This window comes from Prinia subflava, chromosome 11, assembly GCF_021018805.1.
Source record: "Prinia subflava isolate CZ2003 ecotype Zambia chromosome 11, Cam_Psub_1.2, whole genome shotgun sequence".
In the NCBI taxonomy this organism is placed as follows: Eukaryota; Metazoa; Chordata; class Aves; order Passeriformes; family Cisticolidae; genus Prinia; species Prinia subflava.
The window spans coordinates 24460553-24481352 of record NC_086257.1 but is presented as its reverse complement, the minus strand read 5'-3'; the positions used below and the strand labels follow the sequence as shown (position 1 = coordinate 24481352).

Below are 20800 nucleotides of genomic sequence, written 5' to 3'. Positions count from 1 at the left end.
CAGGCTTGGCAGCAAATGTTTCCCAGAACAAAATACAAAAAGTTTCGAAGCAAAATACTGCAAATGACAGTGTGCAATTACCTTAACAGAAAAGACAGGATTATTTTGGGAAAATAAGAATCTGTGAGGACAGAAAAATCTGATTTCCTTGAAGAATGATGGCTGTGAGAAAACAACGTGACAGGAATTTAGGCAGCAAAATATTTTGACATGAGCTGATATCTAAAAGTTTCTGCTGTCATATCAAATAGACAAGGCTAAGACAATGCAGAATACGCTTAGATCAACTTATTGATCGATCTATTAATTACATTCTAAAATTTCCAGAGTAAATCATTAGTTAAAAGTTGTCTCTTTTTTTTTTCTATCAAGTCATTTAGGAGATTGACTTTAATTCTTCATGCTAAATGTGATAAATTAACTGAGAATCTGGAATTCCCTTCCATCTCAGTGATAAAAATCTGCATTATCAGCTGGAACAGGACTTCTGATGGCAAGTACAGCCCCCGTATGTGTCAACTACTGGGTTTGCATTGATATTAAAGTTTGGTACCAAAAAAACTTGGCAGTGGGATTTATTCCAGCTGGATAAACAGTGTTCTGCTCTGCCAAATTATAACTCGAAGAGAAATTCGTTAGATACCTTTATGAAAGATTTATAGAAACTCCAATTTCGTGCTCTGAATTAACAGCTCAGAAGAACAAGGAGGATTATTTGAAAGCGTTCCCAGAGGGTGAGTTCTTTAAGTTCTTACTCACTGGTTTTGAAAGAGAAAAGAGGAATTGAGCCGTGCAGTCACACCCTGCAGTTTGCACCGTGAATAAGCGGCTGTGAAACCAGGGCACTTGGGATACCCTTGGCTGTAAATGTTTCTCTGTTTCAGGTTAACTGAGCCTTCACCTTCCTCTCCCCGGATCCCTCCCTGCCTTGGTTTCAGCAGAATTCCTCTCGCTCATTTCTTATTTACTGCAGTGGAGGCACAGCTGGCGACTGGCTTAAAGTATCAAGAAACGATTTAAATATTGTTCATGTATGAAAGCAGTTTTGTGTTTGGTGTTTTTTTTGGGGTTTTTTTTCATTTTTTCTGTAATCTAGAATGTAAAATTTGCTGCAGAACAGGAAAACTGGTGCTCTTCAAACCTCATACTCAACACACAACATTTGTTGCCTTTTGATTTCTCAGTAAATCTGCATTTCTGTGAGTGTTATACAGATTTTTCAGAAGTTTTAGTGCCTAAATGAAGCCCATTCCTCTCAGTTCATGAGTGTATGAAGCTTCAGGTTTCCCATCACAACACATATGAATTGCTTGACCTTCCATCCCAGGTATTGGGAAAACAAGGAAGTAAGGAATACTCACCATGTATTAAAATCAGTTTTTCCTACAGCCTGATGCTCCCCAGCTCACCTGTCTGCAACAGTAGTATTAATAGAAATAAATATACAAATGTAGCAGTTTGATGCATCTACAGATGGAACATCAGGCTTGAAGTCACTGTAGTTCAAACCTGTTTTCCAGCACGTTTAGAACTCAACCCTGCTTTTCTCCTTGAGACACGCTGGTGTTCCAGGAAAAGCACGTGGAATTTGATTTATTGGATCTTACCAAGCCCCACTGAGGCGTAGACCCGCGACAATAACGACCTTTAAGGCTGGATCCCCGGGGTTGTGTGTCTGCAGGGGCTGGGTGTGAGCAGCTCAGCCCTTCCACAGGGCGTGTTTGTGCCTGGCCTGGCCACGAGCAGCTGGAATTGTGTGTGGGCAGCCCAGAGGGTGGAGGGAGAGCTCTGCAGCAGTGTCACAGGACGTGGTGACACCTCTGCTGCCAGGTGGCTCTGGGGGCACGTGGTTTCTGCTGTGCCCCGGGTCTGACTCAGCGCTGCCGGTGACACCGAAACCGTGAAGGTGTGACAGGAACCAACAGGCTGCTGCATGTCCCCGCCGTGGCACAGCCAGTGCTGGGGGGTGACAAACCCTTCTGGCCACCTTTGGGAACCGGCAGAAATGCACGACAAGCCTGGGTGACATCCCCGCCACTGTGTCACTTGAAATCCCATCTGGCCCAGTGAAATGCTGTGGGTCTGCTGGTATTCCCAGCTGGGGAAAGAAAACTGGGAAAACAGCAGCTGGGAGAGGATGATCTGAGCGTGGGCCAGGCTCCCAAACCCACTCTGCCTCAGCAAGAGGCTCCTGCACACTGGTTCACCCTGCTGGGGAAAGGCCTGAGCAGGGAACACGCCCGGGTGTGTCCCTGGGGTGCAGTCCCCTCCTCTGTCCCTGTGTGCAGGTGTGGTGTCCCAGGTCTGTCCCAGCTGGGCAGGAGGCAGCAGGGAAGCACAGGTCGGGGAGTTCAGCTGGAGCAGGTCCCAGCAGAGCCACACAAGGGACAGAGCAGAACAGGCTGTGTCCTGCACGGCTCCTGTCAGGGACAGATATAGCTCCGGCTCCAGCAGGAAGACATTTGTCACTGACGAGAGGCCCAAAGTATTTTTAGAGCTCTCCTCATGAGTCTGCAGCTTTGAAGGACAGAAAAAGGAAGATGAGGCTGGCTTGGCTGGCCAGGCTTACCCAGCTCTTGTGGGGCAGGAGCTGAGGAGGGTGTGCCAGCAGGGACGAGGCACCTGCAGGAGCTGGGGAACACGTGGACAGGGACCAGCCACCAAGTGCAGTGTCTGGTTCTGCCATGACTGTGACACCCAGCCAGCAAAGCATCACCTGCACAGCAGGCTGAGCCCAAGTGAGCATTCCGAGTTAAACCTGGTTAAGATGGAAGAGCTTTACCCAGGAATTGCCTCTGTTCGGGCTCAGGGCATCGGGAGCCTTGGGGCGTTTCCTGCCCACCCAGACTGCGTTAGCAACCCTGGCACAGCCCAGAGGGACACCTCAGGCCCAGAGGGACACGCCAGGCCCAGAGGGACACCCCAGTCCCAGAGGGACACCCCAAGCCCAGAGGGACACTCCATCCCAGAGGGACACCCCAGGCCCAGAGGGACACTCCAGCCCAGAGGGACACCCCAGCCCCAGAGGGTCACCCCAAGCCCAGAGGGACACTCCATCCCAGAGGGACACCCCAGGCCCAGAGGGACACCCCAGCCCCAGAGGGTCACCCCAAGCCCAGAGGGACACTCCATCCCAGAGGGACACCCCAGCCCCAGAGGGTCACCCCAAGCCCAGAGGGACACTCCATCCCAGAGGGACACCCCAGGTCCAGAGGGACACCCCAGGCCCCAAGGGACACCCCATCCCAGAGGGACACTCCATCCCAGAGCCACCTTGCTGTGCAGCAGGAGCCACAGGTGCCTGTGGGACGCAGCTGGCTCTGGAGTGTTTATGAACACGAGAGGCCCCATGTGAGCACACCCAGGCCACATCCTGCTGCCAGGGACGGGGCTGTCACCAAACCCCTCTTATCTGATCACGGGGAAGGAAACGAGCTGCAAGCAGCCCAGGGTGGCAGCAGGTGCTTCCCCTGCACAGACACAGCTGCTGCAGAGGTGCTTCACCTCATGGAAATACCAAGCAAATCTTTCACCACTTCACCGTTTGCACATTTGCATTTACCGAGCTGTGGCCAGCACGGGGTGAGGGTGAGGCGAGGTCAGGGGGAGCAGCACTGTCTGTGCACGGTCAGAGGAACCAGGGAGGCTCTTGGGCTGTTCACATCTGCTCTGAAGGGCTCTCAGGGGCTGACACCCTCTCCTGCTCTGCTGCTGGGGTTTTGTGGCCACAACTCACTGCTCTGCTCGTGAGGAACAGCTCTTTCTGTGTATAAATGAAAAAAAGCCGCTTTAATGTTAAACAAGTTGTTACTGCTGCCATCCAAGTGTTAAAATACCAGTTGGCAAAGCAAGGAGGGCACAGAGCAGAGCGGGGGTAGAGCTGGGGTGATGTCAGCTGGCCCCTTCTCTCCCTGCAGGAATGAATTCCTGTCATGGTCTGTGAGCTCTTCAAGCATTTCGTCATGGCTTTGCAAGTTTGTTCTGCTTTTAAAGCATTTTCAAGTGTCTCCTGAACCTCAAGAGGTCTTTTATGCTATTTTTTCCTCCTCAGAGAATGATTCACAGCAGAAAGATCAGGGCCATCAGGTCCTTGCCTCTTCATCTGCTGCTCTGTCAGGGACTTGACTTCTGCAGTATCTGAGTGAAATCTCCTCTGAACTCTGAGTCAGTGGTAAATTCCCCACTGACTGCAGTAAAGCATGAAATCCTGTCCTTATGGGCAGAAAAACAGCACAGCCTCGTGGAGGTGAGCATTACACCGACAGAAGTGAGAGGGTGAGCTCAGCCGGGAGGTTGGGAAGGAATTCCTGCCGGGAGGGTGGCAGGCCCTGGCACAGGGTGCCCCGAGCAGCTGTGGCTGCCCCTGGAGCACCCTGAGACAGTGCAAGGTGTCCCTGCAAGGGTCCCTTCCAACCCAAACCCCTCCTTGGAAAAGCTCATATTGTACCTCAGCATTTAAGAACGTGAAACAGCTTTTACTTTTATATCTTACTAATTTTTTTTACAGACTTCTCTGCAGTCTGGGGTTAACTAAAAGCCAAAATATAATTCCGTTCACGATCTGCCAGTGGTGAATTTCACTGGCTTTGTTTAAATGAGACAGCAGTATGTGTGGGCTTTTTCAAGGGGTTGTTTGCCATCTAGTGGGTTATTGGGATTTTGCAGAAAAGCCTCAGGATGTTATTTTTGTGTCACCCTCTCCATCACGGGACCGGCAAAAGGGACATGAACAGCAAGAGCCTCCCCAGGAAAGGGAGGGGAAATCAAAGTGACAATATACGGGCAAGATTTTCCTTACTGATGTAACAACAGCAACATTGAACACACCCAGATATTGGCACTGACAGCCCATGGGCCATTTGTAAATAGAATAAATTCGTTATTTGAAGTAATTAGTTATAGGTGTCATCAATACAATGCTCTGTCCCCAGAGCACCAAGAGAAAATTGGCACTTAAGCATATTGAAGGTGTGTACTTTGCCAGGGTGGACTGGTGTACAAATTTAATCTGGGATATCCATATCTCAGAATATTTTCAGTTCCTGTTAGTTAAGGGAATTACACAAAGGAATAAAATTAACTTTAAAAAATCATGTTAATAAGTTATGGGGATCTGGGAAGACATTTTGTTCAAGGACTGATAGAAATAGGGATTTCTGCCTTTATGAACAAAGTTGCCCCACAGTGTACAATATCATATATTAGCGTAAGGCTTGTCTTCAATATAAATCTCCTTTTAGTCAACATTATTGAGTAATTCTCTCACTCATTTTTGGAACAGATCAGAGTCTGAACTAGGAGATTCTTCAAGGTGCTGTAAGCCTTCTCTAGTTTCTAGAAAGACTGACAATATAATTTTCTAGTATTTCCCTAAATTACTAAAGAAATGGTGTTTAGCAAGTGTATGTAATAGAAATGCTCAGCAATCTCAGCAAAGCCTTTCCCAAAGTTCAGGTGAAAGAAATCCTCTGTAATAAATTCCTGAGCAGTCTCTTTTACAGGCCCTGCACCCAGCAGGAGGCAGCACTTTACTGCAAAACAACCCAGAACTTCATAACATTTGTGTGTGACCTCAGGTAAAACTCAGTTTTGAGGTGAATTAAACGGGAAAAATCAAAATAACGCCCAGGGTCTGGTGCTGCCTCCAGCAGCTTTGACAGGGGCTGTGCAGGAATTCGGAGTGGCTCCTGCAGTTCTGATCCTCCCCAGGCAGGGAAGGGAGGCCGAGGGGCTCAGCCCCTCCGGGGAGACGGGGGGAAGCTCAGGGGTCTGTAGAAGGGAAATTCCACAGTTCTCCTGCACTATTTGCAAATAAGACTGTACTAATAAAGGATTATGTCAGGTTCAAAATGTGCTAATTCTGATTTTGTGGCCCTTTTGTGCCTGCAGGTATTGCCAGGAGGGCTGGAAGAAGAAAAGACCTCCTGACCCTGCTGTGCAGCAGAACAAGACTTGTGGTGCTTCCACCCTCAAACCGTGCCAGACGTCTGCTCTGGTGTCACAGCAGAGCCCCAGAAGGGATCAGCATAATTCAATTGTTCCCTCAAAGCCCATTTGCATACATCAGTATCAAGAGAAAAGTCACAATTTACTATAATTACCATTTTTTACTGCACTGGAGCGTAATAGAAAAGCTGGATGAGTCAGCCAGCTGAAAGCAGCAGAACCTCAGCCATGCGTGGAGCAGTTCTGGCTCTCCCATGCCCACACCACGCCAAAATAACCAATTTAGGGTTTCAGACTGGGGGATTTCAAGGCTGGGCTCCCCCACATTATTGGTTGCCCCTTCCCTCTATGTCTGGGGCAGAGCAAGGCTGTCCCTAAAGCTCTTGGCTCCCTTGGGGTAACACCACAGCCCCGGTGCTGGACACTCACCTGCTTCCCTTGGCAGCCAGAGCAGCACCTGCAGGGAGGTGGGACCAGCAGGGACCCCCTGAACCCCAGAACATCTGGGTATGAGCAGGATCCTGCTCCTGGGACTCCCCTCAAGGAGTCCAAGACCAAGCAGGTCACACCATGGCTTTCTCCAGGTCCCCACCCAGCTTCCAGCACATCCAGGAGCTCCATGGATCACAGCCAAGCATGTTGTTCCTTAAGGTGGACTGTTCCTGCTACACATTTTTGGCCTGTGAGCCAAAAGTCTCCCCACCCAGCAGTCCTGGGCCACAATCCCCTCCTTCCATCAGCAAATCCTGCTCATCCTCTCCATGCCCACGTTATCTCTTTGCCATTACTGCCTAAAGCCCTGCAGCTGTGCCTCTGTCAGCACAGGCAGCCAGGCCCTCTCCTCTCTATGCCACCTCTCCAGGAGCTCAGAAAGCCTGGTTTGCTCAATGATTAATGGGAATATTCCAGACAGTTCTGGCAAAGTCCAGCTGACCACTCTGCAGGGCTGCTGTTCCCAAGGCACATTTTGGGATGCAGTGATGGCTGAGGGAGTGAGAGCTGTGTGACCTCACACACCAGCCCAATTAGAGGGAGATGTCTCCATCACAGGCCTGTCAGGGTTTAGGCTGCCCAAACAATCTGGGAGTGTTTAACAAGCTGCTGAAAACCACTGGTGGACAAAGGCATTTCTGGCATTTTTGGATTTCATGTCAAGCTGTGTTCCCTAACCCAAGATGTAATGATCAAAACAAGATGCACCTCTCTGGACTTCTCCTGCAGCCACCAGGCCCGGTGGGAGCTGGGGCTCTGTGACATCAGCAGCGGCCCAAAGGTGTTAGTGGGCACTGTGCTTCCAGAACTTCCCTGGTGCTGACGTTGTCCTGCACAGGAGGACTTCAGGGAGCCAGCAGCCATCCCTGGAGGCGTCCAAGGCCAGGCTGGACGGGGCTGGGAGCACCCTGGGACAGTGGAAGGTGTGGGATGGGGTGGGACAAGGTGGTCTTTAGGGTCCCCTCCAACCCAAACCGTTCTGGGATTCCGTTATGCTCTGAGCTGAGGCACAGCTGGAAAAACACTCTGCTGTTTCCTAAACACCACCTGCACTGGAGCAAAGGATCCTCACACTTGCATCCTTCAAAGCAAAAACAACACCCCTGGCCACGAATGTTTTCCCCTGGGCTGGAGGCCCCGCACACAGCCAGGCTGGGCACTCTGGGCTCTGTCACACGTGGCCTTGCCCCGTTGTTTACCCTCCAGGAAAGCCTGCTGCCACCACAGGCAGGCCTGGAGCCTTTGACTGGGGCGTTCGTGGTGACGCAAAGTTATCCTTTACAAAAATCCCGACAAACAAAACCCTCTCACAGACACATCTTTTCCATGAGGAGCTGCCAGTGAAAACCAGGGGTTTGCTCCTAACCTGGAGGCATTGGCGTTGCTCCTGTGGTCCCGGATTTTCAGTGACCTTTACCCACGCTCTGGGTGGTGAAACCACATGCAAGGCAGTGCCTGAGCGGTGCCTGGGGGTGGCCCTGGTGCCACTGAGCCCCACGAGCCACCTGCTCTGGCACTGCCACCAAAGGCATGGCCTGGGTGGGAGGGACCCCTCGGATCCAGTGTCCCCATCCATCCCCTCTGGGACAGACAGCCACCACAGTCCACGCTGATTCTCCTGCTGAGGGGGAGGCGGAAGGGAAGGGCAGGGGCAGAGATCAGGAGGCAAATCCTGGCTCTCAAACAATAGCTATTGTGCAAATGTATTTTTACTGCTGTCCTAAAAAAAGCCAAGTGATTTCGGTGTGTCCTAAAAGTTGCAGTTACTTAAATGCCAGGATTTTCATGGGATCATAGAAGGGTTTGGGTTGGAAGGGGCCCAAAGACCATCTTGTTCCATGGGCAGGGCCATCTTTCACCACGCCAGGTTTGTGCAAGCCCCATCCAGGCTTGAGCACTTCCAGGGCTGGGGAGTTGATATCCAGGAAGGATGGACACAAGATTTATATTACACTGTCCACATCTGTAGAAGCAAATAAATCGAAATCTTGTGATGCCCTGAGGCAGTGTGAGAGCTGTGAGGGCTGCCTGGGGCCGGGGGAGCCCCTGGAGGGGCTGGGACTGGGATCACTGGGGTGGGACAGAGACCCTGGGCTGGGCACTGAGGTCCCAGGTGGGGGTCTCAGGTGGGGGTTCCAGGTGGGGCCAGCCAGGGACATCCCTGTCCTGACAATTCCAACCCCAGCACAAACTGTTTTGAGAGCTCCAGTTCATTTCAGTGAAGCAGTCAAATGAATCAAGTCTGATTCTGCTTCTTTCTTCACCTAATTAGACAACGGGGAGATTTATGGAATAATTGAGCCAACTCAATGTAGCTGTAATTTGACATCTAATTAATCAATGTCTCTCTCCTTCACAGGTGCAATATAAACCCTTCCTAACTGCTGCAGGCATGTCTCTATTGTTCCTGTGGAAAAGTCCCCAGTCAAGCCCCATTTCTTGTTTCCTGGAGCACGAGGAGCTGCAGGGATTCTGTCATTGCCCCAAACAGCAGAAGTGACGTTGCAGGGGGGTCACATCCTGCAGGTGCCACGGGCTGCCCTCGGTGCTGGAGGCACAGCGGCTCCTGATGCTGCTGACAGTTTGGGAAGCAGCTTTTCTCACCAAAATACTCCTGGCTGCCAACCAGGTGCCAGAGGTCTGTCTATGGGGAGGGAAGGGATTGTGCTCCTGCAGCTGGCCAAGCCTGGGGAGTGCAGGAAGCTCGAAAGGTACCACCAGGACACGCAGGGATCCAAGGAAAATTCTGGCCCTATTAGAGTTAATAGGAGTTTTGCATTTGACCTCGACAAGGTCAAGGACTTTACCCAAGGAATATTAGTCATCAGCATCGGGATGAATTAGAGGACTTGTCAACAAGAAGCAGGCAAGGTTAGTCCCATGGGCGGCTGAGCTCGGAATTGCAATGGCTGGAAAAATAATGTCCAGCTTATTCCATTTCTCCCGTGCTGCCTGCGAGGCCCGTGTGCAACACCTCACATTCCCTGCCTCTGCTCCATTCCTGCCAGACACGCTGGGGAACGCTCTGTGCGGGGAGGGGGATCTGGAGGGTAACATTTCCTTGGAAAGCTTCCCGAGCTGGGCTCAGCTCTCACACGCCGGCCCTGGGAAGGCAGTGCTGGTGCCCAGCCCGTGGTTCCTGTTTCTAGGAAATGCCACCAGCCCGGCTGGCAGGGGCAGCAGGGATGCAGCGCCGCAGATCCGCGGTGCATGGGGGGTCTGCACACCCTGCCAGGGGACAGCTGCTCCGTGCCCCGTCCCCTCTGCAGGAGTGGGAGGTGACAAAGCCCGAGGTGTGAGCCAGCCCTTCCCTGCCAGAGCCCCGGGATGCTCCCAGTTGAGCCCAGTTGTTCCTGGGTGTTCCTGAGGCCCCATGCTCGCCCAGGCTTGGATCCCTGAAGGACGCACGGGATGTGGCACTGCAGTCACAGGGACATCAGCCCTTTCAGGAAAGCATGGATCAGTGTCCTTGCAGAAACCTGTTCATGGAAGTGGGAGCCAATAAGTGGGAGCCAGTATTTTGAGAGATTTGTTTCCTAGAGGAGCAATGCTGACCTGTGAAACTTGGGGATTTGGAAATTGCTGACATTCAGGAATGATCACTTGATTTTGTTTTGGTTTAGGTTAAACCCTAAAGCTGGGTCTATGCCCCCAGTATGTGGAAGGGACTTGGGGTGCTGGTTTGGACTGGGAGCTCTCCTCCGTGGCAGTCCTGGAGCTGAGGCTCTGAGGAGGTTGTTTGCACCCAGCCCTTTGTCCAGGATGTGCCCAAGGACCCTCAGTGAGCTCTCAATGCTGTCATTGCAAAGGACCAGGATGGTTCCTGCAAGGATGAGCAAACCAACAGAGAAATACTGCACAGTCAGAGCTACCAATGTGTTCCCAGTGGATATAGAAATCCAAATGTTTTGGATATTTAAATCCAAAGTGGTTCAGATATTTAAATCCAAAACGTTTTGGATATTGAAATCCAAACTGTTCCGATGCATGTTATTTGAAAAAGAACCAACAAAAGCTATTTATACATTTGCTTGAGAAGTCCCCTGCTCTCACTCTACACTGGATTGATGATCTCTGTGTTTCTCCTTTTAGGAGGGTGACTGGAAGAAGTTGCCAGCTGAATTTCTGTTTTATTTTCCTCCAAGTTTTAATTGAAGTCAGGAGAAGTGTGGCTGGGCTCCCTGTTTTAGGGAATTCTTTCCTGGCACGGCACCCGGGGTGTCTCCAACTCCAGAGCAATGGATTCCATATTGCTCCCATCAGGCTGAGGTGGAAGGGAAGGCTGTGAGTGCCCAGGGACAGCCAAGGCTGGTGACAGTGACATCAGGGACATCTCTCACAGGTGGCACACTGAGCCTTGGCTCCCAGGGTAGGAAACACAAAATATTTGCTCTGTAAAAGTTGTTTCTGGTGGCCAACTCAGCGTTACCAGTGAACTCATCCTGGGGTGGGTGAACTCGGCGTGAATTGCAGGATGTCATTCTGGAACTCAGGGCTTCAAATTCCAAGTTCTCACCTATAAATTGACTTAATTCCCCACAGACTCAGTGGTTTGTCCTGAGGGCAAGGTAAGGGTTTGTTGGTCCAGGTGTTGAAAATTAAATGGATGAAATCTCCTTTCCTCATCTCCCAGGCCTCCTCTGGAAATCTCCCATTGTGCGTCTGTCCTCACCCTCGCCCTGCTGCAGTTCCATGGGGGCTTCCAAGTCCTGTGTGACTAAACTTGGCTTTAATAAGGTTCTTCTGATGCATTGCCACATTCCAGGATCTGACACTCATCCCCATGTTTTAGTTGATACGAGGATTTTCAGGAATTTGAACATTTCACATCTTTCCCAAGAGCTTTGGGAAGTCTGGAGCCAGTTTTGAGGTTTTTGGGTTTTACTCTCTGCCCTGCACTCCCTGTGCTGAGCCCACCTGTGGCCTCACCCTCTTCCTGCAAGTTCCCGGAGCACCACTGTCCCCTGGGGCCACCATCATGGGAAGTGATTCAAAATTACGGGAAAAAAAGGCAAGCAGGGGGACACAGAGATCCCCAGGAGTGCAGGCAGACCCAGAGGAGGCAAACAGCCCTTCCAGTCCAGCCTGAGTTCCCTTTCCCTGTCCGTGGCAATCCCTTTTCCTGGCACAGCTCCAAGGCCAGGGTTTGTCCTGGAGTTTGAGGGTGTTTGCATGGCTCAGGTGGAGAAGCCCCTGTGTGCAGCTCCTGGGAGGGCCGGGGCAGCCCTGGGCTCTGAGCAGCACAGCTCAGGCACTCCCTGCCGCCAGAAATCCATTTCTCCTCATTCTAATGTGGGTAAACGTTCATCCCCAAGCACTGGCACCTTCCCTGTCAGGATGACAAGTGACAGAGCCCTGGCAGCCAGGCAGGCAAACACCAGGAGCACTCAGTGCTCGGAGGGGTCTGACTCCAGGGACAAACATCTGCAAACATCTGCATTTCCTGGGACAAGATCCCCAGCTCCGGCCACAACCCTGGGGAGCAACCACACCGAGGGAGCAGCAACCAAAGCACCTCCATCCCTCCATCCTTGTCCAGCCTCAGCCCATCCTCCTCCTCACACACTCCACAGCCAGACTGGGGCTGGAACATCCCTGCCCCAGCCCTGCATCCACTGAAGGGAAGGTACAGGAAAGAGCATTTTCCTCATTTTTCCTCATTTTTCCTCATTTTTCCTCATTTTTCCTCATTCTTCCACATTTCCAGCAACATTTTTTTGCCAAAGATACATTTTGCTAGGTTGGAAAATTTCAAGTTTTATTTTTACTCAGCTCTGAATGATCTCTGAGCTCATTTCTTCGCTTGCAAACTGCTCATTCTTTTTTCTTTTTTTTTTTCTCTCATCTTTTCCTTTCAGTCTCTTCTACAGCACTTCCTCCACTTTGGAATCATTTGAAAGTAACAAAGAAAATCAAACACACTGGGAATTTTCCAGATTTGCAGAAATTTGGAAAAGTTACAAAATGGAGAAGAGAATTAAAAAAATTTTGAAAATTTCATTATGTTACAAAGTAGAGCAAAAGCAGGAAAAAGAGGGAAAATCAAACCAGTTAAATATTAAAAATTATTTTCCAGCTGTACAAAATCTTTCAAATTTCCCAATTTAAACCTGAAAGCAGCAGCACAGACACACATAAACAATAAAAGGATAAAGTCCACCAGCATTAAATAAGGAAAATTACCTTTTTTACATCAAGCTGATGGAGGAAAGCAGAAGGTCCTCACTCCTGGAGTTCTCTTGGCAGTGTCAGAGGCCTGGTGCACCTCAGGCCAAGGTTGGGTTTCTAACACATTCCCTGGCTTTCCTCATCAGGCTGGGAAAAACCCTGGATCTCCCCAGGGAATGTGGCAGCTGCTGCTGCCCCGGGCAGTGTCACCTGTGCTCCCACGGTGGCACCGGGTCCCTGCAGGTGTCCTTGTCCCTCAGGCCCTGGGCTCTGCAGGCAGCTCCCCCTGCTCCCCATGGCTGTCCCACAGGGTCTGGGGGTGGCCCCGTGGTTGTCCCCTGGCGCCACACGGGCGTGGTTTGGTGGCCCCAGGGTTACAGGTGGCCCCAGGGTGACAGGCAGGAGGTGGCCCCAGGGTTACAGGTGGCCCCAGGGTGACAGGCAGGAGGTGGCCCCAGGGTGACAGGGTTACAGGTAGGTGGTGGCCCCAGGGTGACAGGTAGGTGGTGGCCCCAGGGTTACAGGTGGCCCCAGGGTTACAGGCAGGAGGTGGCCCCAGGGTGACAGGCAGGAGGTGGCCCCAGGGTTACAGGTGGCCCCAGGGTGACAGGCAGGAGGTGGCCCCAGGGTGACAGGCAGGAGGTGGCCCCAGGGTGACAGGGTTACAGGTAGGTGGTGGCCCCAGGGTTACAGGTGGCCCCAGGGTGACAGGCAGGAGGTGGCCCCAGGGTGACAGGCAGGAGGTGGCCCCAGGGTGACAGGGTTACAGGTAGGTGGTGGCCTCGCGGCTCTGGCGCTCGCGGGCCTGCGCCACGGCCACGTTGAGGCACTGCAGCCACTCCTCGGCGTTCTTCTCGTCCTTGGCCTTGAACACGTAGCTCCTGCTGTCCGTGAAGATCTCGAAGGCCCGGGGCAGGCTCCGGTCCCGCCGCTTCTTGGCCACCACTTTGACGCTCTGCACCTTGCTCAGCTCGATGGGGCACTCGTCGGGGTCGTCCTTCTGGGACACAGGGGACACAGCAGAGGTCACCTGCTGGGGAGCCTCCCACCGGCCTCACAAACACCCCAGGGCTCTTGCAGGTGTCCCAGGGCAGCCTGGGCAGGGCTGGAGCAGCCTGGGACAGGGGAAGGTGTCCCTGCCACGGCAGGGGTGGCACTGGATGAGCTTTAAGGTTCCTTCCAGCCCAAGCCACTCTGGGATTCTGTGAACTCGTCCTTCTTTGTGGAGATGTGCCCAAGTGTCACCAGCTGCTGCTGCCACCTACTGTGGCTGCCCTGTCCCTGGGAGTGTCCGAGGCCACGGGGCTTGGAGCAGCCTGGGACAGTGGAAGGTGTCCCTGCCATGGCAGGGGCATGCAACGGGATGGTTTTTATGCCCCCTGAAACTTGGGGAGCCAGCAGTGGCAGCTCCTGTGCAGCACTGTCTGCCCTTGCTGCACTTTGGGAGCACTACCAGGGGCAGAGGGAGGGGTGGCAGCCCCAGGGCGGGGCTGGGGCAGGGGAGGGAGCAGAGCTCTGCACTCACGGATTTGCCTTTGCGGAACAGCAGCTGGTTGCCAGCCAGGGTGAAGTAGCGCGTCTTCCACCTCTTGATAAACTTCCAGCGGACCTGCTTCTCCTTCAGCTTGCCCTCCATCAGGGGCTGCCCGTCCTGGTTCACCCCTGGGAAGGGCAGCACACGGCCAGGGTTAGTCCTGCCCTCCCTTCTCCCCAAAGGCTCCTGCCGTGCTGCAGGGAGGTCGTTCTGCCTTCCTCGTTTTCCCAAGCTCCAGCGTTCAGCTCTCACTTCACACAGACAGCTCAGCCCTCAGCCACGTCCTGCTGGGGAGGCTGAGAGGTGGAGCGGACAGCTCAGAGCCCTCTTCCAGCTCAGAGCCCTCTTCCAGCTCAGATCCCTCTTCCATCTCTTTCCCTGATCCCTCACCCATCCCAAACTTCTCCCCACCACGACACTTCCCAGTTGTTCCTCAGCCCTGCAATCACCATTTCTGGCCTTGGGCACTGCCAGGGATCCAGGGGCAGCCACAGCTTCTGTGGCCCCGCTGTGCCAGGGCCTGCCCACACTCCCAGGGTGGAATTCCATGCCAGTATCCCACCCATCCCTGCTCTCTGGCAGTTTAAAGCCCTGGTATCTCCTAGGGGTCTCATTTTCCTTTCTCTTCTGTTTGTACATCGATGGCCAGGACACAAAGGACCAGACAGAGCAGAGGGCAGTGCGAGGCACAGGCAGCCTGAGAAGGGATGTTTTAGGATGGGATGTTTGCCTTGGAGCCCATCCCAGCCTCTGTCAGAGGGGCAGTGATCCTGGCTGGCTGCTCCCCCAGCCCCCAGCCCCCACCTCCATCCAGCACCGCTTCTCCCTGGAAGCCTTTGCTGCCCTCTGCGGCTCCTGAGCCCACAGGCTGTGAGGATGGAGGTGAGCAGGGTGCCCAAGTGCCACCCAAGGGAGCGCCAAAGGCTTTTTGGGCACCCACCCCGTGTCTGGAAGAGGGCAAACCAACGCCAGGACAAGGCATTGGCTGTAGATAAAGGATGCGTCCTTCCCCCAGCACTGTTTTCCTTGGCAGCGAGGCTGGCGGGGGGTGCAGCGTGGACTCGAGCAATTTCCTCAGGAAAGACCATAAATATTTCTGTCTGTGCAGACAGAGAACGCCTGGAAGGAGCTGGATGAATGGAAAGGGGGTTGGCAAAGCCCCGGTGCCGGGGGACCTGCAGCTGTGATTTCCACGGCGGGAGCGCCGTGCTCTGCCCCACGCAGCCACCCCAGCCTGACCCAGCCCTGCTGGGGGTTTTTGTGCCAGCCCCAATCCCAGCCCCAGCCTGGCGTGGGGCAGGGTAAAGCAGGGGGTTTCTTTCTCCCTGTAGAAATGTTGTCACTGCAAAAGGGGATGCATTTCCCAGGAGGCTGGTTTGGGGCTGCACCCTCTCCCCACACGCTCTTTAGTGGGACAGAACCACATTTTAGTGTCCTCCTTACTAAAAACGTGGCAATTTTGTTAATTATTGTTCCCTGCCTGGCTCCTAGTTCCACAGGAACATCTTCAATCCCATCCCAGAGCAGCAGGAACATGCTTCAACCAAACTACAGGGGCAAAGCACAAACTGCTCAGGGACCAGATGATACCGAGATAGTTTGTGGTCAGGAGCACAACATGAGAAGGGAAGTGAATGTGCAAGTTTGGCCTAAAGTGAATTTTTATGGCCAAAATCTTTCAAACCCAGGATTTGCTGAGAAATGTTGATCTCCCTGTAAGGAGCCAGTGGCTTTAGACAATGCTACCAGAGGACTTCTCCTGTGGGTCTGCAAAGAAGCCCAGGGGAGTTCTGATGGCAGCTGCCAAAGTGGCCGTAATGAATCCGATGCCAGCGTGTCTGAGGGGCTGATTAGGAGAGAGAGATTCATGCAAGATAAGAATAAAGCTCTTTTCCAATATTTTTCTAAGTCCTTCTGCTTATTTTCCTTGCGGTTAACTTCACAGAATCCCAGAATAACTCAGCTGGAAGAGAGTTCGAGGGGTCTCTCCTCCAACCTCCTGCTCCAAGCAAGGTCACCCACAGGGTCACGCTGGGTTGCTCATGGATTTATCCACGGGGGATGTTAAAAACCTCCACAACATCTCTGGGCAAGCTGTTCCCGTGCTTGATATCCTCATGGTGGGAAAGCTTTCACTCCCAGGGAACAATTCCTGTCCAAAATCCCATCTAAATCTCTCCTCTTTCAGTTTGAAAAGGTCATGAAATATCCAAAGGTCTTGAAATATCTATTTTTCCTTAAATAATCTTAATATAGACACACTGACTCCAATTTAACCCTGAGTAGTTCCCGTTGATGTGTCTGTTAGAATTTTCTATTTCCCATCTTGCTTTCTTTGCCGAACTACAACACATCCAGCTCTAAGCAGTTTGGGTACTGAATAAAAAGTTAAAACCCCTCCAAACTCTTCCAAGATGAGCTTGAGACAGATAAAACCCAAAGCTTTAAATCTTGAATTTGATGAAACATAAAATCCTCCACAAGAATTCATGAATGATCTCAGTGATAATAAACCTCTATGAACTTGAAAGAATGGAATGTGTGGCAGATAAATGCAATTAACCTCGGGGAATATGGATTCACTCTCCCCCATTAATCACCACTCTGGGTTTTGCTGAAAACCCGGAAAGAACCCACGGCTGGATGGCATTCTTATGATTTTCCAGTGAGCATTAGAGCTGGGCTCCTTCATTTCTCTGGACACTTGGCACTGCAGAGGGGGATAAATGCATTCCCAAGTTAAAGTGGTGGAGGCTTTCCCAGGGAACTGCGGTTTTCCAGAGGAATTCACGAACTCCCTCAGTTTTTCCCGGATCCCGAGTCCTTGCCCAGGGCTCCTGCGCAGCCCCCAGGGATCCCTGCCTGTCTTTGTGAGCTTCCAGAGGGGAACGAGCTGCAGCTCCCTCTGGCTCCCCAGGGTTTTGCAGAATGTTCTGTGCAGGAGCTCCAAGCCAGTGCAGCCTGTCCTGACAGGAGGAATCCTACAGGAGGAATCCTCTCGTTTTCCAGCATTCCCGGTGCTTTGTGGCTGTGCTGGGATGGCCACGGGGGGACACAGAGGTGGGAGCTGCTGCAGCTCCCTCTGGCTCCCCAGGGGTTTTGCAGAATGTTCTGTGCAGGAGCTCCAAGCCAAACTCTCAGTGCAGGGGTTGTGCTGGGAGGAGGCTCCCCAGGCAGCCTGTCCTGACAGGAGGAATCCTTCTGGAGGAATCCTCACATTTTCCAGCATTCCCGGTGCTGGGATGGCCACGGGGGACACAGAGGTGGGAGCTGCTGCTGCTCCCTCTGAGCCCAGGGCACCTCCCTGCCTGGAGCACAGGACAGGATTTGTGGGAATTTCCTCTTCAGTGGCAGGAAAAGCCAATCCAGGATGGTTTAACAGCACGTCTGGAAAGGTTTGGTTGTGCAAGGCTTTGGAACAGAGGAATGCACGAGAAGGAGTCAGACTTTCTCTAATTGTCACTGTGGGTGCATCAACCCCTTTGTTCAGCTTTACTGGTTCTTTCCACACAGGATCAGCTTCCAGCTCCAAAATCTCTCCCAGCTACAGCCAAACAGGAATCACTGATCACAGAAACTTGGAATGGTTTGGGCTGAAAAGGATCTTAAATCTCATCCCATCCCACCCCTGCCCTGGGCAAGGACACCTCCCACCACCCCAGGGTGCTCCCAGGCCTGTCCAGCCTGGCCTTGGCACTGCCAGGATCCAGGGGCAGCCACAGCTGCTCTGGCAATTCCATCCCGAGGCTTTAAGGCAGCGTTTGCCCAAGTCTGGAGATAAATGGCATCTTGCAACACGGCATCCAAAAAATGCAACAAAACCCCACATGAACCAAACCCAGCAGACAATAATAGAAAAAAAAAACAACCCTGAATTCCTTCTTTAACAGAAGCTCGGTTGCTAAACAGAATTGCTGAGAGGAAGAAATTGCTTTCTTGCCTCTCAAAACTATTTCAGATTTCAAAGGGTCTTTCCCATTCACTCTGGAATGAAAATAAAAGATGTTTCACGGCCTTTAAATTCCTTACCAATGCAAGGAGACCTCCAAATCCTTTCTCGTGTCAGATCTTACAAACCCAGAGAGACCCTGCAGGGTCTCCCACTCTGCCATGACCCTTCCCAGCTGCCACGGCTCTGCAGCACCAACACAAAGGTGGAGTTGTCACTCCCTGCAAATTTTCATTCCACTGAGCTTCCTCTTCCATGTTCCTTTCCTCAGCTTTCACATGACCCGTTCAAGGAATTTACTTTCTTGCTTTTTTAAAGGCCTTTGGAGCTCAGAAGCAAATCGTGATACTCACAATGAGCCTTTCTTACAAAAATTCTTTTAAACTGAGACAAAGAGAGCAATTGCTTGTGAAAAGGACAATTACAGCCAGGAGAGCAGGAGTGAGGCGAGGCTGGGCTGGTTAAATGTCTTTGGAAATTCAGACCGAAGTTACTTCATTCAGCTTTGACATTTTAAGCAGGAGGCTCGTTTTCCTCAGCCTGACATCCCCGATGTGATGGGAAACCACAGTGAGAGCACTGTGGAGATGAAGTTTTAACTCGGAGCAGGGTTTCTTTTCTGCTCCTGGACTCCCACGGGAGCTGGGGAAGGAGAAGCAGCTCCAACACCCATGGAAGGAGCAGGGGCAGCTTGGCCTGCACAGCAGCTGGGCCACTCCTGCAAAGCCTCCAAAATTTGGGGTTGATGCATTCTAAAGAGACACTAACTGTTAAAATAAATCTCTGAAACAGCCAATTATTCGAACACTTGGCCAAAATAGTCAAAATTCTTGGCCAGGATTGGTCAGACTTTAACGGAGTGGCAGAAAGCATCTAAGAACAAGACATTTCTCTGCCCTCAGGGCACTGATGGGTGCCAGAGAGCTTCAAAAGCAGGGCACCAGGAGATTATACCCGGGGAAAAGGCTGCTTTTCCTATTTTCCACTCACCCTCTTTTCCAGTACAGCCAATGCAAAGTATTATGCCTTTATAAGACTTAACCACCATGTCTCTAAGGAGATGTGCACCATGGAGTAAATGATATTAAAGCAAATAATTCTGTGAGTGAAGCAAGCAGGAACCAGGTGTTGTTTCTGTGCCAACATCCCCTGACTTGTGGCACCTGGGCAGGCTCCAGAGGACCTGGGATGTGTCCAGGAGATGCAATCCTTTATCTGGACACCGAGGGTGGCTGCAGAGCCCTCCCACTCCCCAGGGATCAGTGATGGTGCAGATCTGGGGCTGTGTCCCTCCGAGCACACACCAAATCAGGCTTGGGCCTGACTCCCTTACCAAAGAGGAGTTTAATGGAGAATCCCAATTAAAAGAGCCAGTGGAAATCTGGTTTTCCCTTTCCCCACCGTGAGCAGACAGCCAGCACGGCCAGTGAGCTTCACTGCCCCAGTGACAGGGGCTGGAGCCCGCAGTACCTGTTGCCTTCTCGGGGTTGTTGCACATGAAGCACTGCCAGGCTCCTGCCTCCTCGCTGTAGCCAAACAAATCAAAGAACCTCACGTCCTGCAGCTGCATCTGAACGTTCTCCAGCTCCTGGCACGGGGGGAGAGAAACCAGACTCAGGAGGGGAAGGAGCACTGCTCAGCCTGATGCCTTGGGGAGGCTGGGCTGGAGCAGAGACTGGGCAGAGCTGGAGAATAAAGTAGAGATTTATTGAAAGGCCTTTAGGACACACCTTGGGCAGGACAGGGCATGGCCAGGGCTGCACCCAAGGTGGACCCAAAATGGGCACAAAATGGACCCAAAATGGGCACAAAATGGACAAAGGGTCACCAGGTCTCACACTTGGATCAGTTTTGGTCCATTTGCACTTTGGGGTTTCACTGTCCCATTGCAGCCCCAGGTGATGCAGTCCCATCCTTCTTGTTCTCTCCCTGCAGCCCCCCTTGTTTGTGCTTTGGGGCTGAACACTTGTCCCAGCTGTCCTTGGTGTGCAGCAGGAGAAGGATTTGTTTTGTGTCCCTGCTGTGTGCAGAGCTGAGTGAGCCTGAGTGTGAGCTCACAGCTGCACCCTGGGCAGCGCAGGGGCTGGAATAGATGAAAGCTCAAACTTAAGACATCAAGCCACCTCTGGGAACCCCAGGGGGACACAGAGGGTCCTTCCCACACCTCTGCAGAGGGCCAAGGGGCCAGGACAATGTGCTGGGCAGGACAGGACAATGTGCTGGGCAGGACGGGACAATGAGCTGGGCAGGACAGGACAATGTGCTGGGCAGGACGGGGCACTCTCTCCACCAGCAGCAGCAGCTGACCCACAGATTATGGACCAGGCTGTGGGAGTGCTCTGAGAGGGCTTTTCCAGCCTCAGTGATTCCATGGTTTATCACCCCAGCCCCTTCTCAGGGATGTTTCAATGCCCCAGAGGGGCACTCTTAGTGAGGCAGTCACACCCTCAGAATTTTGCTTCCTGGACTTCTGGCAGAGGAATAACATTAACAAATGAAATGATTTTGTCCAACAATTCACAGTTTCTGAAGTCTTGTTAGCAATGGGAAGAATTTCTGAGATGAGAAATTCCCATTACAACAGAAGCTGAGGAAAGTAAGGACTTGGGTCATGCAGGGAATGTCCCAGGCAGATGTTTGGAAATGCAAAAGCTAAAGAAAACCTTCTTTATGGCAGTCCTAGTCCTCATTCCCAGAAAACTGAATGGAAA

At 52.2% G+C, this 20800-nt stretch overlaps 1 protein-coding gene across 1 annotated transcript in view; it reads right to left on the bottom strand.

Moving 5' to 3' along the window:
- Positions 1-11198: 11198 nt before the first annotated feature.
- VEPH1 (ventricular zone expressed PH domain containing 1) overlaps positions 11199-20800 on the bottom strand; it is a 49046-nt gene continuing 39444 nt past the window's right edge. The window contains exons 11-13 of the mRNA XM_063408170.1: positions 19560-19677; positions 14132-14268; positions 11199-13606 (exon numbers count right to left, since the gene is read on the bottom strand). Coding sequence (XP_063264240.1) covers positions 13370-13606; positions 14132-14268; positions 19560-19677 — 492 coding nt within the window. The 3' untranslated portion in view covers positions 11199-13369. The remainder of the gene's footprint in view (positions 13607-14131; positions 14269-19559; positions 19678-20800) is intronic.